The sequence below is a fragment of the Colletotrichum costaricense genome (genome assembly GCF_030867565.1).
Source record: "Colletotrichum costaricense strain IMI 309622 chromosome Unknown Scaffold_24.1, whole genome shotgun sequence".
Classification (NCBI taxonomy): domain Eukaryota; kingdom Fungi; phylum Ascomycota; class Sordariomycetes; order Glomerellales; family Glomerellaceae; genus Colletotrichum; species Colletotrichum costaricense.
This window is the reverse complement of record NW_026848253.1, coordinates 304,261-318,471: the sequence shown is the minus strand read 5'-3', so window position 1 is coordinate 318,471 and position 14,211 is coordinate 304,261. Positions and strand designations below refer to the sequence as shown.

The 14,211-nt window shown below is 54.0% G+C and overlaps 2 protein-coding genes across 2 annotated transcripts; both read right to left on the bottom strand.

The window, feature by feature from the left end:
- Positions 1-5,663: 5,663 nt before the first annotated feature.
- Positions 5,664-8,966, bottom strand: CCOS01_15500 (tannase and feruloyl esterase; the record flags this gene model as incomplete). Its single annotated transcript, XM_060463639.1, has 3 exons — positions 5,664-6,890; positions 6,944-6,959; positions 7,351-8,966. 3 exons carry the CDS (start codon positions 8,964-8,966, stop codon positions 5,664-5,666), a joined length of 2,859 nt encoding a protein of 952 aa, XP_060305783.1.
- A 696-nt stretch (positions 8,967-9,662) lies between these two features.
- Positions 9,663-14,202, bottom strand: CCOS01_15499 (RNA polymerase Rpb1; the record flags this gene model as incomplete). The annotated part of the gene is made up of 4 exons (XM_060463638.1): positions 9,663-13,682; positions 13,732-13,881; positions 13,936-14,047; positions 14,114-14,202. 4 exons carry the CDS (start codon positions 14,200-14,202, stop codon positions 9,663-9,665), a joined length of 4,371 nt encoding a protein of 1,456 aa, XP_060305782.1.
- Between the last annotated feature and the right edge of the window lie 9 nt (positions 14,203-14,211).

Below are 14,211 nucleotides of genomic sequence, written 5' to 3'. Positions count from 1 at the left end.
GGGTGGGCAAGGGCAACTTATATATCCTTAGTCCTTGGTGTGAGAGCGAAGCATCGCCAAAAGATCTCCGAAGACGGCACCAGAAAGAGATGTGACGATTCTACAATGACCAGAAACAGGACAGGAGACAAGGGGGAGGGGTGTGTGTGTGTGTGGGAAGTAGACACTCTTGTAGACAACATGGCACATACATAGAGAGCCGATGGAACCATGGGGAAACGAGAGCACGAGAACCATGGGCTGGAACCAATGACGGTGTGTGTTAATGTCAACGCTGGCCCGGCACGGGTGGACGAAGACGTGAGAGCGAGTACCTGCATATGGAGCCAGTTGGTCGTCCATCCCAGTCCGTCGCATCTGGAATTCGGTATTCGGTGCCGCGCCGGTCTACAGTATACGTATCTGGAGGAGGAAGGGGGGAGGGGTGTGTGAACAGTGCAAGGCTCGATCAACAATGAGATCAAAGAGCTATGGTGGGCCACCGTCCGTGTGTACATGAAGGGTGAGCGGATGGCTGGTGAGGATGAGGATGGGTATGTTCTCGGCGTGCGAGTCTATGAGTAGTAAGAGATACTTTGAGACTGTAGGAAAAGACATGCTTGTCTACAGTTTCTGGGCCAAGTGCCAGTACAGAATACTTCGACGCATATAACGGAACTCTGAGAAGGAATCCAATGGCAACCAACGATGTAGGGTAACATTACAATATTCGCGCGTTGTTTCGAAGCCAGAACTGAGCAAATAGAGGGCCAGAGGGGACTCTCTCTCAAGTAGCTGATTCGGGCTGTGACCCATTCGATCCCGGGACACCGGAGACGAATCGCGTGTTTTGCAGAAGTCGAGGCCCGAAGACGAGCGGAGACGACCCGGGAATAGCAGAAGGGAAGGGAAGCCGCTGGGTCTCGTCACAAGTTGAGAGAGAGGGCCGCTCACAGAGAACCTCTCTAGTGAGACAAAGGTGTGGGTGAGTGAGAGGAAACGTGAGTGAATGAATCAGTAGACGCGCTATTTTCCCTGCTGGCTGCGGGTTCGATCGGTTTGGTTTCCCAGCAATCATTGCGGGAGCTAATCCTCATCCAGTCTAGCTTTGGCACTGGCTCAGAACACCTTATTTTCTGTCAAATGTCTCGTCTCCGTGGACCGCGGACCGTGGTGTACGGAGCATGCAGAAGAGTGTGAGAGGTAGGTGGTACTGGTGTGTACCCGTAAAACGCGAGCTCGGTCTCATCCGTTATGATATCATTTCGTCCCTCAACGACAAGGATGGCATATGTATGAGCGTTTCTGGGATCTGTATCTCTGTGCGATACAGCTGTGCTTCACTCTGTGCGAGTTTGCCAAGGTGGTCTGGACTTGGACTGACATGTGTTCGCAGAGGGGTTCAACCGTCCAGCTCAGTCGGAGGCTCTGAGTTCAACAGGGCAACGATGAGACTCACCGGTACCAAAGTGTCAGTTAAGCTCGGCAGAGCCACAAAAATAAACCAGCCCTGCAGAGTCTCAGACTCACACTGCGTATCCATAGAGAGTAGAGACTAGAGACTCGCCATTCCGTGGTCTTCGCGCGGTGCTCCACGGATTTACCACTCTTTGCGTGGGTCAGATGGTTGGTTTTCTCCCGTGATATTTTCTCACTTCATTTCCACTCCGTTTTCTAGACTGAGTAGATTCTGTGTTACCATGGGACTTTGCCCGGCATTTCGGCGTCTCGCAAAGTGGGCGGCCCCTTTTTACTACGCTCCCCATTGAAAATGAAAATTTCAGACAAGTTTTTTTTAATTGCTCGTTCCCCATGTCGAAAAACCCTCCAGCTTCAGCTGCTCCAGCTGAGAATAATTCGGATGGGACGGTCTTCACCCAATGCGAATGCCCTCACAACGACATCATGGGACCATGGGCAGTGATCAGATCGGCAGAAACTCAAAAAGCCTGGACCTGTCTTCCCGTGTGGCTGCCTCCCTCTCCAAAACCTTCAATCCGTTAATTCCGCCATGCATCGAAAGACTGTCGACTGTTGCTGTATCCGTACCGTCCAGGCGCACCCAGAGCTAACCGGTGCCCTTTCGGCTCCGACAGAGCTGCATTGACCAATTCTATAGCCGCCATCGGGCGACGGGATGTGATGCTGGGACCGGGATGTGAACACTACTTACCCGAAAAGGGAACAAAACAATTCTCTCTCTAGGGCGTCCAGTCCAGCCCTAGCACATACGTCCAGCCCTTTTTTGGTGTCTCTCTTGTTCTTCCCGTCGGAACCACAACCTTGCGGTACAGGGGTGCTGACGCCTGACTCGGGTACGTCGGACTCGCGTCGGTGGCGTGTCGGTGGTCGGCTTCAGCTTGCGCCGGGAGTGACAGTGAAGACTGGCAGGGCTTCAAGTGACAAGCGATAGTTGAGTAGTATTCCAGCAGAGCCGTCAGTTTCTTTCCCGGTAGTTCCCATGGCGTAAAGTGGGATATGGAGACAGCTTGAACAGGGTGGATTCGCGTAAATCGGCTGCCCGTTGATCATCCACGCCCGTACGAATAGCTGACAGTCTCGCAGAGACCTCAACGGCAGTGGTACATGATATCCCTGAATAAGCTTATCCCACGGAGCGTATCGCTGCAAATCCCTCTTGTCTCTGCTTACCTTTCTGTTCATCGTGCCCTCTCTTCTGAAGCTTGACGCCAGATGCAGATGGGAGAGCCACACCCTTCCCCCTCTCACCCCCCACCACCATCACCCACCAGACCAACGGTCCATCGATGCACAGAAGGCTTGGCGTTTTCTTCCGATGCTTCGATGTCCTTTCCACCCGGCATCCATCCCTAATCACGACGTGAACTCGTGATGGTCAGTGTGGGTCAAATTGGCGATATGCTGCATGCGGTAAACTGCATCTCAATTTTGTTGATCACTATTGTTGGAATCTTTACATCACTTCTGACGGCCTTGCTCACTACGATCGCATCTATCTCGGGATTACACATCGCTTGTATGTCTAACATCCCCATAGAACGATACAACATGTGAAAGACACTAGGCGTGAGCTCGTTCGGCACCGATCCTCGGAGAGCTTTAGTGAACGAAGCACACTACCCTTAGTTGCTGACGTCGTCGAACCCAGGAAATCCTTCCCTCCCCGCTCGGTCGCCGTTTGGGAGCACGGGTCCCGCCGTCAAGTTTCTAGTCGGGCCAGCTATGAATATCTTACCGTAGACACAGATTCCATACTCTATGGTTGGTCCCCGAAAATTGACGTGTCTTAATTCCGGCTTACCCGCCCAGCGAAGCAGGACAGAAACTCTATCCTGAGCCGTTGGAACCGGGGGCGGCTTACTGGAGCCATTGCATGGCTAGGACACCACCACATCAGGAATCCGGCACAACACAGGGGCGCAAGTGCGCCGCAGTAGCGCCTATTCGGCTGATGGGACGGGAAGGTCCTGGACCATGTCAACTGTGCCGATTTCGACTCTCATCATTGCCATGTAGGCTGAATGGAGAGGGAGGGAGTTTCCCCGCCATTGCCAATTCTCACACTGCGCCGGCGGAATGGCCGATAAAAAGAGCGGGACAAGGCCGATTCGCGACCCATATTCTCATCGGCACCGTCCCGGCGAAGCGGAGGCAAGGCGGAGCCCCGCACCGGGAGCCCTTGCACATCCATCGAAGATATCCTGCCTACAACTGACTCTGATCCACGCATACACACGTACTCAAAGATACGTCACAGAATACGACTGAGTGACGCGAGGGCGAAGCGAGGAAGTCCTTCTTTGCAGATGGCATTTGACTTTTCGGGCGCTGTCAGAAACATCAGACCAAAAGTGTGACTTTCAGGCTACCCTTCTCTCGACGGGGAGGTACTGCTCATAGCAAGCAAACAAAGCCAGCATATGCCCCCCTCAAGTCCCGAACCCGCCACACCGCAAGTGCCTCTCTCCCCATCCCTACCACCCTTTTCGCGACGCGAGATTCTCCCCGAGGCGCAAGCCAAGCCACACACGTCGAGCGGTTTGAACGTTTCTTGAACCCCGAATTCTGGGGTTTGCGCAACCCCCGGTGTACCTAATCTCGTTGGCCCGTTTGAAGTCATCTTTCGTCCCAAGTTGAGAGGCTGAAGTGAACGTTCAATACGAGGAAGCTCGAACCAACAAAGTGCGTCTGGACCTCTCGTTTCCGCGGGTGCTGGGTATGGTACCCTTTTCGGCCAACGGCGTCGAGTCACCGTCGGTTAAAGGGCAGGCATACCGAGATCGTTATGCTGCAGCCTAATATTGCAGAGTCAGACTCAGACAGCTAGTGCGTCCCTACTGAATAAGTGATTATTCTCCGTCCTAGCTTTCTGCTTTGAAAACCATTTTGCTTCTGATTGTTGCCTAGGTGTTCGTCGTCAGCTGTATCCCACCTACGGCCGCTGTCCCAGATACGAGTGACGACTCACGCCGCGCTGCCGTCTCAAGAAGGGCGTCGTCATCTGCCGCCTCATAGCCTCCGTACGCCACACATGTCTGGAAGAGGTCTGGACTACGATCGTCTAGCCCAGATCGTCGGCTCTAGTCCCTGACCTAGCGATTTTCTGGGGTATCCCGATTGTTCGTGGTTGTACTTGTTTCACCTGACGAAGATCAAGACTTGATAGGAACCTATTTTAAGATTTCGTGAGAGGGCCATCACAACTCCGCTTTCATAGTGTTGAGGTCAGGTCCCATACAATGTTCTCTAGACCGTCAGTCGATGGCAACAAAACATGCCGACACAGAGCCTGTCACTCCTGGCCATGAAGGTAAGATGTGAACGACACAGATAAGCCTTGGTAAACTATTGTTGTCTAAGCCCCGTTTCTCCGTGCCGATGAGCACCTGAAGTAACCCGTCAAGGTTGAAGATGTTTCTACTCCACCCAAGTCCCTGACCAAAGCCATCAAGCTCTCCCAGTCCTCGCAGCCAACAAGGGACCCAAACTCAGAACAGCTTGTGTCATACCCTATAGCTGAGCAGACCACAAAATCTTCCGTCGGGGTAAGCAACGGCGTACACGTTGGCCCAGTGGGTTAACGTGTACAACGGCGCTTACGGAGCTCACATCTAAAAGACTGGCCTGCCCGACCGTAGTCCCTTGTTACAGCCGATGAGTGAACATACAATCATATAATTTGCCATTTTGCCATTTGGCGCCTTTTTCTTTTTGATGAGGAGTTGCTTTCGTTTTGCTGGATGGTTTGTTCAAGGTAATTTCCCTATTTGCGTAGGCGTTGTGAAGATGCTCGTGGGAAGGGGGATACGAGAGATGTTGGTCATGCCATGGGGGTTCGAGCCTACCTATGGACGCTTTTTGTAGGTTCCCTTTCGTCAAGGAAGATGTGATTGTTTCTTTGGACAAGAATTTTTGTCTTTACAATATGTAAAAATGCGAGTGGAATACTCGATCTGTCACGACAAGGGCACGTTCTGTTGTATAATATACGTCGTACCCAACAGGACGAGCAGATATTGCCAGTGACTCTTTACTCCATCGCTAAACGACACCGCGGATCCCATTGAATGATCGGAAGAGAAGAGCCCCACTCAAGCCGTTCCGAAAACCAAAATTGTCAAATCATCAGTCATCCACGCCTGTTTTGCCCCGAGCCAGCCGTTTTTGACCCATCCCCCATCCCTCGTACGCCATTATATAAATCAAGAGCTGTTGGCAAAGAACTTTGTGATCTTCTGTGTGCCGCCCTGTTTCGACTTCACAGGACTCTTACTCCCATTACTCGTTGGGTTGATCCTGCTCTGCCGTCCCTTCACAGGTGAAACCCTCGAAGTCTTCCTAGGCGGCTCCTCTTCTGCATCTTCACCAGCGTCAGGTGCCTCCCGCTTGACCCCCGCTTCCTGCTGGCTGCCCTCCTTATCAGCCGCCTTGGCGATGACTTCCGGCACCGGCTGGCTCTGTCCAACTTGTGACTCCTTGGGCTCTTCTTTTGTCTCGATAGTAGGCTCGAGCTTCCTGGCCTCCTTGGACTTTTGCTTGGCAGAAGCATTGGCGAAAAAGTTTGCAATGTTGTGTTTGTTCTCCTTACTCGCGACGGGGATGATGAAGGAGGGTGAGTTGTTGCCAACCTTGCCGACCTCTTTGCTTACGGCGTAGCATTCGAGCTCGCCGTCGAATGGCTTCAAGAGGTCCTGCAGCTCTTTGGACCATTCGTGCCGCTTTGGGTCCAGCCACGTCTTGAGCTCTTTGGAGCCCGGGTCGAGGATGACTGGCATCCTGTCGTGGAGGAACTTGAGCTGCTTGTTGGAGTCTGTCGTGATGATGGTGTAGGTATATCGCTTCTCTTGGGCGTCTATCTCAAAGTTAGACCCGCTCGAAACGATTGAGGCTTGGGGATGCTCACCTTCATACTGTGCACAATCCCACAGCCCAGCAAAACACATGAGCTGCCCGTCCTTCCTCTTGACAAAATGGGGCGTCTTCTCCTTTCCATTCTTCAACCACTCATAGAACCCCTGAGCGACGACGATACACCGTTTCCCCGCCTTCATGGTCGACCACATACCGCCAGGCGTGCTCAGAGAGTCGTCGCGGCAGTTGATCGTCTTGGAGAGCGTGGCGTAGCCGGGATCGCGCTTCGTCCAAAATGGAATCAACCCCCATTGCATCGACTGCAACTTGTACTTGACCGAGCTGTCGCTGCCATCGTTGCTTTGAGACTGGCTTGAGGCGGCACCATCCTGTTGGCTGTTCCCTTGATGACGGCCATGGCCCGCGCCACGGTCCGGGACATCGGCGCGATAGACGACGCCGTGGTAGCCTGGTGCGAAGTTGTATGTCTGGCGAGGAGACCCTTGACCCTCGTCTTCTGGCACGTCATCCACTGACATGTCATCGTCCTCCAGCATCCGTCGGATTTGCGACGGCCGCTGCGCAGGTGTTAGTATTGGGCTTGGAGCTTGGTCATGTCTCCGAGACTCACCAGAGCTAAAGCGTATCTTCCGCACATATTCCCCAATGACCCAGTGATCCACAATGAAACTTTGTCTTCTACGAAGACTTGCGCCGAGATGCGATGGATGGTTTAAGGGCCAAGAGCTCATATGCATTGATGACGTCGTCGAGACGCGGGACACTGCGGCAGACGTGACTAATCTACGCGCTAGATGCACGCCGGCACGTGACCCTCCTCCTCCAAAAACCACTTTTCGAGATATCACGAGATACCTCATCTTGCTTCAGTCCTTCGAAGTTTGATTCTCTTACTCTGAGAGAAGAACATGATGCAATCGATGTACTCTCTACGCTCGCGGTCTTAACCCTCACCCATCAACACAACTCCAACTAGAAGCAGCATCAATATCCCCCTTGCCACCCCACGAAGCATACCCAGGGTAACTACAAATCGGCCTCTGCCTCAATACCCCCTTGTCAACAGTATCATTAGCAAACTTGGTCGCAATAATCTCCCTCACGCCCTCTCCGCCACCCTCGACCCACTCAACAAGCGCAAGCAACACATCGTACCTCGCATCATCCACGCCAGGCACAGGGAACACATGCTGCCCGTTCCCCTCCAGCGCCGCAGCGTGCCCGCTGCCACCAAAGTACCACGGCGCATCGTACACCCCGCCCGAACAGTGCTGCATCCCAGGCACAAAGAACAGCCTCCAAAACTCGTCCAGGTCGACCCCCCGCGCCGCCATGGCCGCCCACGTCTCGTCGTATAACACGCGGCTCACGTCCGTCGGGATCAAACCGTCTGCGTAGCCGTGGTACTGCACCAGTTTCCCGCCTCTCTCATAGAACGCAGAGAGATCAAAATTGTCCGCGTTCACGTTGCCCGGGTTCAGCCGCGCGGCCTCGACGAAAGTAGAGTAGCCGAACTGCGTCGTCCAGTCCCACGACGGGTCCTCAAAGAGGTAATTCTTGGCGTACTCCGTCCCGTAGAGGCTGGGCTCGTTGTTCGATCCGAACGACGACGGCATCTGCTTCTCGGAACCGAGGCCAAAGTTGGGGTAGACGTACGTCAAATTGTGAACGTCGGCGTCGAGCTGGATGAGCGGGCGGTACAGCTGCTTCAGTGTCGCGATCTGCGGCGCCGTCAGACACGTAGTGGAGCGGTTCGAGCTCGCGCCGGTCTTGCAGAGCATCTTCTCAGGCCGGAAGTTGCAGTGCGTAGGGTTCATCACCACGCCGTCGACGACACCGTCAGACCCGTCGCACTGCCGCAGAACCTCGTCGCTGATGGCGTCAAACACGGCGGGCGGGAGGTACCCGGGCCCGTCCTCGGGCAGATTCACAGCCCCGACTTTGAGCTGCCACAGCTGCTGGCTCGTAGACATCCACGCCGGCGCACCGGCAAGGATCCCGTCAAAGTCCTCTGGGTGGTCCTGCGCCGACTTCACGCCCTGCCGGCCACCTGTTGAGCAACCGGAATAATACGACCTGTTGGCCGCGGCGCCGTAGTATCCCTCAACAATCTGCTTCGCGACGACGGTCGAACCATGGAGACTGCGCCCTGCCCAGTCAGCTTTTGTCTCAGGGTTGTTGAGCGCCCAGCCCATGTCCTGGTTCGACGAGTTGTGGCCTGTGGAAGTCGACATTGTCGCGAAGCCGTATTTGACGCCGGTGCCCATGGCGTACCAGTTGATACCCCCCGAGAACCCCCCGTTACCGACCGCGAGGAACCTATCATTCCACTCATCTGGTAGGAATAGACCAAATGTGTAGGACGATGTCGGCGAGGACGTGACGTTGATGGAGACGACGCAGAGGGGCGGAAGGTGCGTCGCGTTTTGGGGGTAGGCGATGTTGCCCACCTCTCCAAAGGTGCCATTGTCACCTAATTGTAAAGTCGTCAAGACCTCGGCTTGGTTTTCTGGTATAAGGAGGGCGCTCACGCTCTCGAGTGAACACTGGCTTGGGGTCTTTTGCGCGGAGACTTGTGAGGCACAACCCGCCGCCCACAAAAGCAGGCTCAGCACACGCGGAGCAGACGGCATGGTGACGAATAAGAGGCCCAGAAAGATCATGCCAAGTTCAAAGTCGTCCCGACACTCTGGCACTGCGCACCTTCTTTCATGGCCGGCATATTTATACAGAGGCAATGGCCGAGAGTGCAATCTGAACCGTTGCATTCGTTCAGGATTCCACCCCGCCGGCTCCGCAATTCACCTCCATCATCCCCGCGTTGGTGGAGAGTCTGTCAATTGCACCCCGCAATCTCGTTGCGCTAATCTTATATCAGTCTCGTCAGATGAACATCTCAGAGGGGGGGAAACAAATGAAAACCCAGTCCGAGGCGGCGGAGGCGCAAGGTTGGGAGCCAAATGTGACGTTGCTGATGGCTCTGGGGATAAACAAAACCCCACGGCGTCCGGCATCGGCCCGGTGGTGTGGACTACATGGCGGCCTTTAACCGTCGTTATTATCCGCTTCATTCGGTGTTGTTGAATACCTAGATCTAGGAGGACCGATGAGAGCAGATTACTCTAACACATCTCTAGACAGCGTATTAGCGTCACTGCATAGGCCATACGCCTTGATCTTTCATGTCTTCGTTCCGTCTGATACTAGACTCTGTCTGAAGACAGCGAGTACTACTCTGTGAAACCGTATACAGAAATGTACAATCCCTGGTTGAATGAATGCCATGCCTCTCCACATGAATACTCTGAAAACTCCGTAATCCCCTTTTTTTAAACAGTCCGCCTAGACTTGCGCTTGAGCGCCGTCTGCGCAGCCCATGCATCCTCGAAAATAGTCTTGCGCTGCCCAACATCTCCCCTCTCCATGGCGAGGCGGCGCACTACGTGGAACGCGCCGGTTCCTACACTCATGGTCTGGCCCATGATGATACACTCACTCACGCCCTCAATCTGATCCGTCTTCATACCGGCAGCCGCCTCGAACAAATGGTCTGGCGTCTTCTCGAACGAGGCCAGCTGGAGAACACTGTCTCTCATCTTGGACAGTCCGAATCGTGTGATACCGAGGACCTCGCCCTTGTAGGTCATGACATCAGCAAGCAGCTGCATGTGACGCGGATCGATACCCATGTCACCCATGACCTCGCCAATTTCAAAGGCAATTGTGCTTCTTGCGGCCTCGATACCCAAGACGTCTCTGCACTCCATAATGTTGTTGGACTTGACCTTTCGTCCCTCGACACCCTCTGTGTTCATGCAAGCGAGAAGCCCATAACCTTCGACCAAAACAGTGTGAGTTTCGTCCTCGGACGATTGGATGATGGCACGAGTGGCCTCGGGGTAACCAGAGATGGCCACGGTCGGGATCGTTCGGCGGAGGTAGTTGGCTCGCACCAAGAGATCGCCAAGCTCATCCACGGGCTTGGCCTTGACAGACCGCTTGGAAGCCGCCGACTCGTCGAGGCGAACGCGGATCTCGATTCTCCCGGCGCCAATGTGCATATCGGACCTCGACACCTTCATCTTCTTGTGCTTGCAAATAGCCTCGGCCACATCGCCCAGGGTAATGCCTAGTTGCATGTCGGACAAAGCATCCATGTCGACCTTGAGAACGACGCATCCCGACTCGGCGAACCATTCGTCCTCAATGTAGCTCAGGATGTCCTCAACATACGTCTTTTCGATACGCGCCTTGACAATCTTCGCGGCTGTCATCTCCCTGTTCTGCATCAAAGGGCAGGTGATGACGGGGGTACTGATAGTCTTGGAGGCGTTGATAATTTCCTTGATACGGGGTACACCCTGGGTGATACTCATACCAGCGACACCAGCAAAATGGAAAGTCTTCAGAGTCATCTGCGTACCGGGCTCACCAATAGACTGCGCACCAACAGCTCCGACGGCATGTCCGGGCTCGACGTGCGCCTTTTTGTACTTTTCCAAACACAGCTTGATGAAGAGTCGCAATGTCGTCTCGGACATCTTGGCGACCTTGTCGGCAAAAGCCTTCTTGGCCTTGACCTCATCCTCATCAATGTCAACATCCATGCTGTCAGCGTTGGCTGTCAGGCCGGTGAGCTCCATCACACGAGCAAGCTTGTTGGCACGTCCGGTAATGTAAGACTCTAGTGATCGCAAGAAGTCTCTGGCGCCTTCGTGCTCGTCTGTGTACTTTTCTTCCTCGTTGTCGTAATCAAGAGTCAGATCACCCAACAGCGACTTTCTGGGATAGCGCGCGCGTTCTCGAGCAAGCAAGTTGTCGCAGAGTTTGACCATCTCGTTGGGCAGCAAGGCAGCCTCGTCATTGTCCCAGGTAAGGTTCTCAGCGTGAGAGAAGGTTCGGTCAAAGTTGACAGGCTTCGCAGTGGCCTCCATGTCGACGGGGTCCAGTTTGTCGGCACCGAACTGGAACTGAACAATACCGCCGCCAGATGTCCGCACAGTGTCGTCGTACTGCGTTGACAAATCTTCCAGAGACTTCATCAGTCTGCGTGACATGTAACCGGTCTCGGCCGTCTTGACAGCGGTATCGACCAGGCCTTCACGACCAGACATGGCGTGGAAGATGAATTCGGTGGGCAGAAGCCCAGAGTAGAAACTGTTCTCGACGAATCCCTTGGACGGCGGCTGAGGCGCGTTCTTGTGGAAGTGAGGAAGCGTTCTGTCCTGGAAACCATCGGCAACACGCTTGCCACCAATAATCTGCTGTCCAACTAGGGCAACCATCTGGGCCACGTTAATTTCTGAACCCTTGGATCCAGACTTGGCCATGACCAGCGGGGCGTTGTTCTTGCTGAGAGTCTCGATACAGTGAGAACCAGCCTGCGTTCTGACCTTACTGAGAAGACCCGAAATGGAGTTCTCTAGCGTCTCCTCCATGCTGCAACCCGTCGCCTTTTCGAGCTTGTTCTTCTTGTACTTGTCAATGAGGACATCGACCTCTATGCTTGCACCCTTGACAAGCGTGCTCTTCCTCTCGAGCAGTTTCTCGGTGGGGAAGACATCACCAATACCGATGGAGAAGCCTCGATTTGTGAGATGTCTTGCGCACAACTTGGCAAGTCGGTTCATCGTAACCACGGCCGCATCGGGACCAAAATCTCTCAGGATAACATAAAACACTGAATCTTTCTTTCCTGATCCGACCGTCGACTTGTCCATGACACCGCACATGACTTCGGAGTTGCGAATCACCAACCATCCGTCATTGGGATCCATATCGGGGCACTGTCCAGCTCTCGCCTTGTATTCTCTGCACTTAGCGTCAAGGTTAATCTTGACAGGACTGTCTTTGTTGGGTCGCATCATCATGCTGAAGACTTGCTTGCCGGTCCACAAAGCCTTGGGCTTTAGAATGGCAGGAGGGGGCAAGTCGAGGTGGACCTTGCCGTCCATCATGTGCATGCAGATGTACGTGAACGTCTTGCGGTCGAAGAAGTTGTCCTTGCTGCTCAGAAGATAAGCGGCGGTAATGAAATCTTGCGTAGCCGCAATGACAGGCTCTCCGTTCTTGGGCGTCGCCAGGTTGTGTTTCACACCCATGAGGTTGATGGCCTCGGCGCGAGCTTCCTCTGTCTGCGGTACGTGAAGATTCATCTCGTCACCATCAAAATCGGCGTTGTAGGGGCCGCATACACACTCGTTGAGGCGGAACGTCCTCCACGGTCGCACTTTCACCAAATGACTCATGATACTGAGCTTGTGCAGAGACGGTTGACGGTTAAAAAGAACAATGTCGTTGTCTTCCAGATGGCGTTCGACGACATCGCCGATTTTGAGATCCTGGGCGACCTGGTTCCGGTTACCAAACTTCAAGGAGATTTTGTAGCCTCCCTCATCGTTCTTGATGACCTGCTGAGCGCCAGGCCAGATGCTGGGGCCGTTGCGAACGCACTCCTTCAACTTCTTAATGTTGTAGTCTGACACTCGCTCCGGGTAGGTCAAGTTCTTGGCGACGAGCTGGGGAACAGCAACCTGGTCGATGCCAAGGTTGGGATCGGGAGAAATGACGGTTCGTCCGGAGAAGTCGACACGCTTTCCGGACAAATTGCCACGGAATCGACCCTGCTTTCCCTTTAACCGCTGGCAGAAACCTCTCACGGCTTTGCCAAATCCCGGCTGTTGCAGACCTGGCACGTCACTGTTGACGTACATGGCAACTTGGAGCTGGAGATACTCCCACTGTTCCATAATGGTCTGAACTGGCGAGCCCTTTTGTAGTGCCGAGCGAATCATGCCGCTAACCCAGACAATGTCTGCCAGCTTTGTTGTGATATCGTCCTCGTTACTCGCGTTGTCCTGGGCTACTGATGGTCGAATGCACACAGGAGGCGCAGGAAGGAACTGCCAGATAAACATTTCAGGACGGCCCTCGGCGGGGTCCAGGCCAAGAAGCTCGCAGTCGGTGGGGCTGATCATTTTGAAAAGGTTGAGAACCCTCAGAGGATTCATATCCTCCATGGCCTTGCGCAAGTGCTTGTCCAGCTCGCCATTGTTCTTTCTGGCCTCGGCGAAGGACTCGTCGAACTTGATCTTGCTCTCGGGAGGGATCTTCTTGGCCGAAGTGGATTTGTTGTACGTGACGAACTTGTCGTGGGCGAGCTTGAGAACACCAACTTTCCTAATCTGGCCTTGGACGGAACCGCAGTACATGCAGTTCTTGACCTTTCTGCATTGCTCGTTGATTCGTTTGCAAATCTGCGTCCGTCGCAGATTGTCGAGCAAGGGTCGCCTCAACTCCTTGAGGAACGATCTCTTCTCGCTCTCTGTGAGTAGGACTTTGCCGCAGTCCTAGATACTGTCAGCGGCAGTCATTACGAGGGAAACTGGGAATGCTCACCTTGCAGATGTCCTGCAATATCATCATGACGAAGCGCAGGTAGCCAATGTGAAAGGCCGGTAGAGGAAGTCTGACATGACCGAAATGGCCTGTGCAGTTTTGCAGCGATTCCTCACATGTTGAACATTTGCCTGTCTTGCTTGAGGTACCCTGTCGGCCAACACATTAGATCGTCTCATAGATGAATCGTTGGGAGTCGCTTACAAGACGGGGGTCAAGAGGACCATGCTGATACGGGGCTCTGTTCTTTTCGATGTCGTACAGGAGGCGATCGGAAACTTCGAGGACGGCTTGGTTCGCGATATCTTGGTTGGACCTGGGAGCAAGCGGACAGAGTTAGCGCTTCGGTTTATGGCATGAGCTGGGTGTGTGGGAGACTGACTGGATGCCAAACTTGATGCCTCTGAATCGCTTGGGCAGCTTATCGACAAGCTGCGACTTGACCGGAGTCACGGTGGTGGTGGTCGCCATTGCAATTGC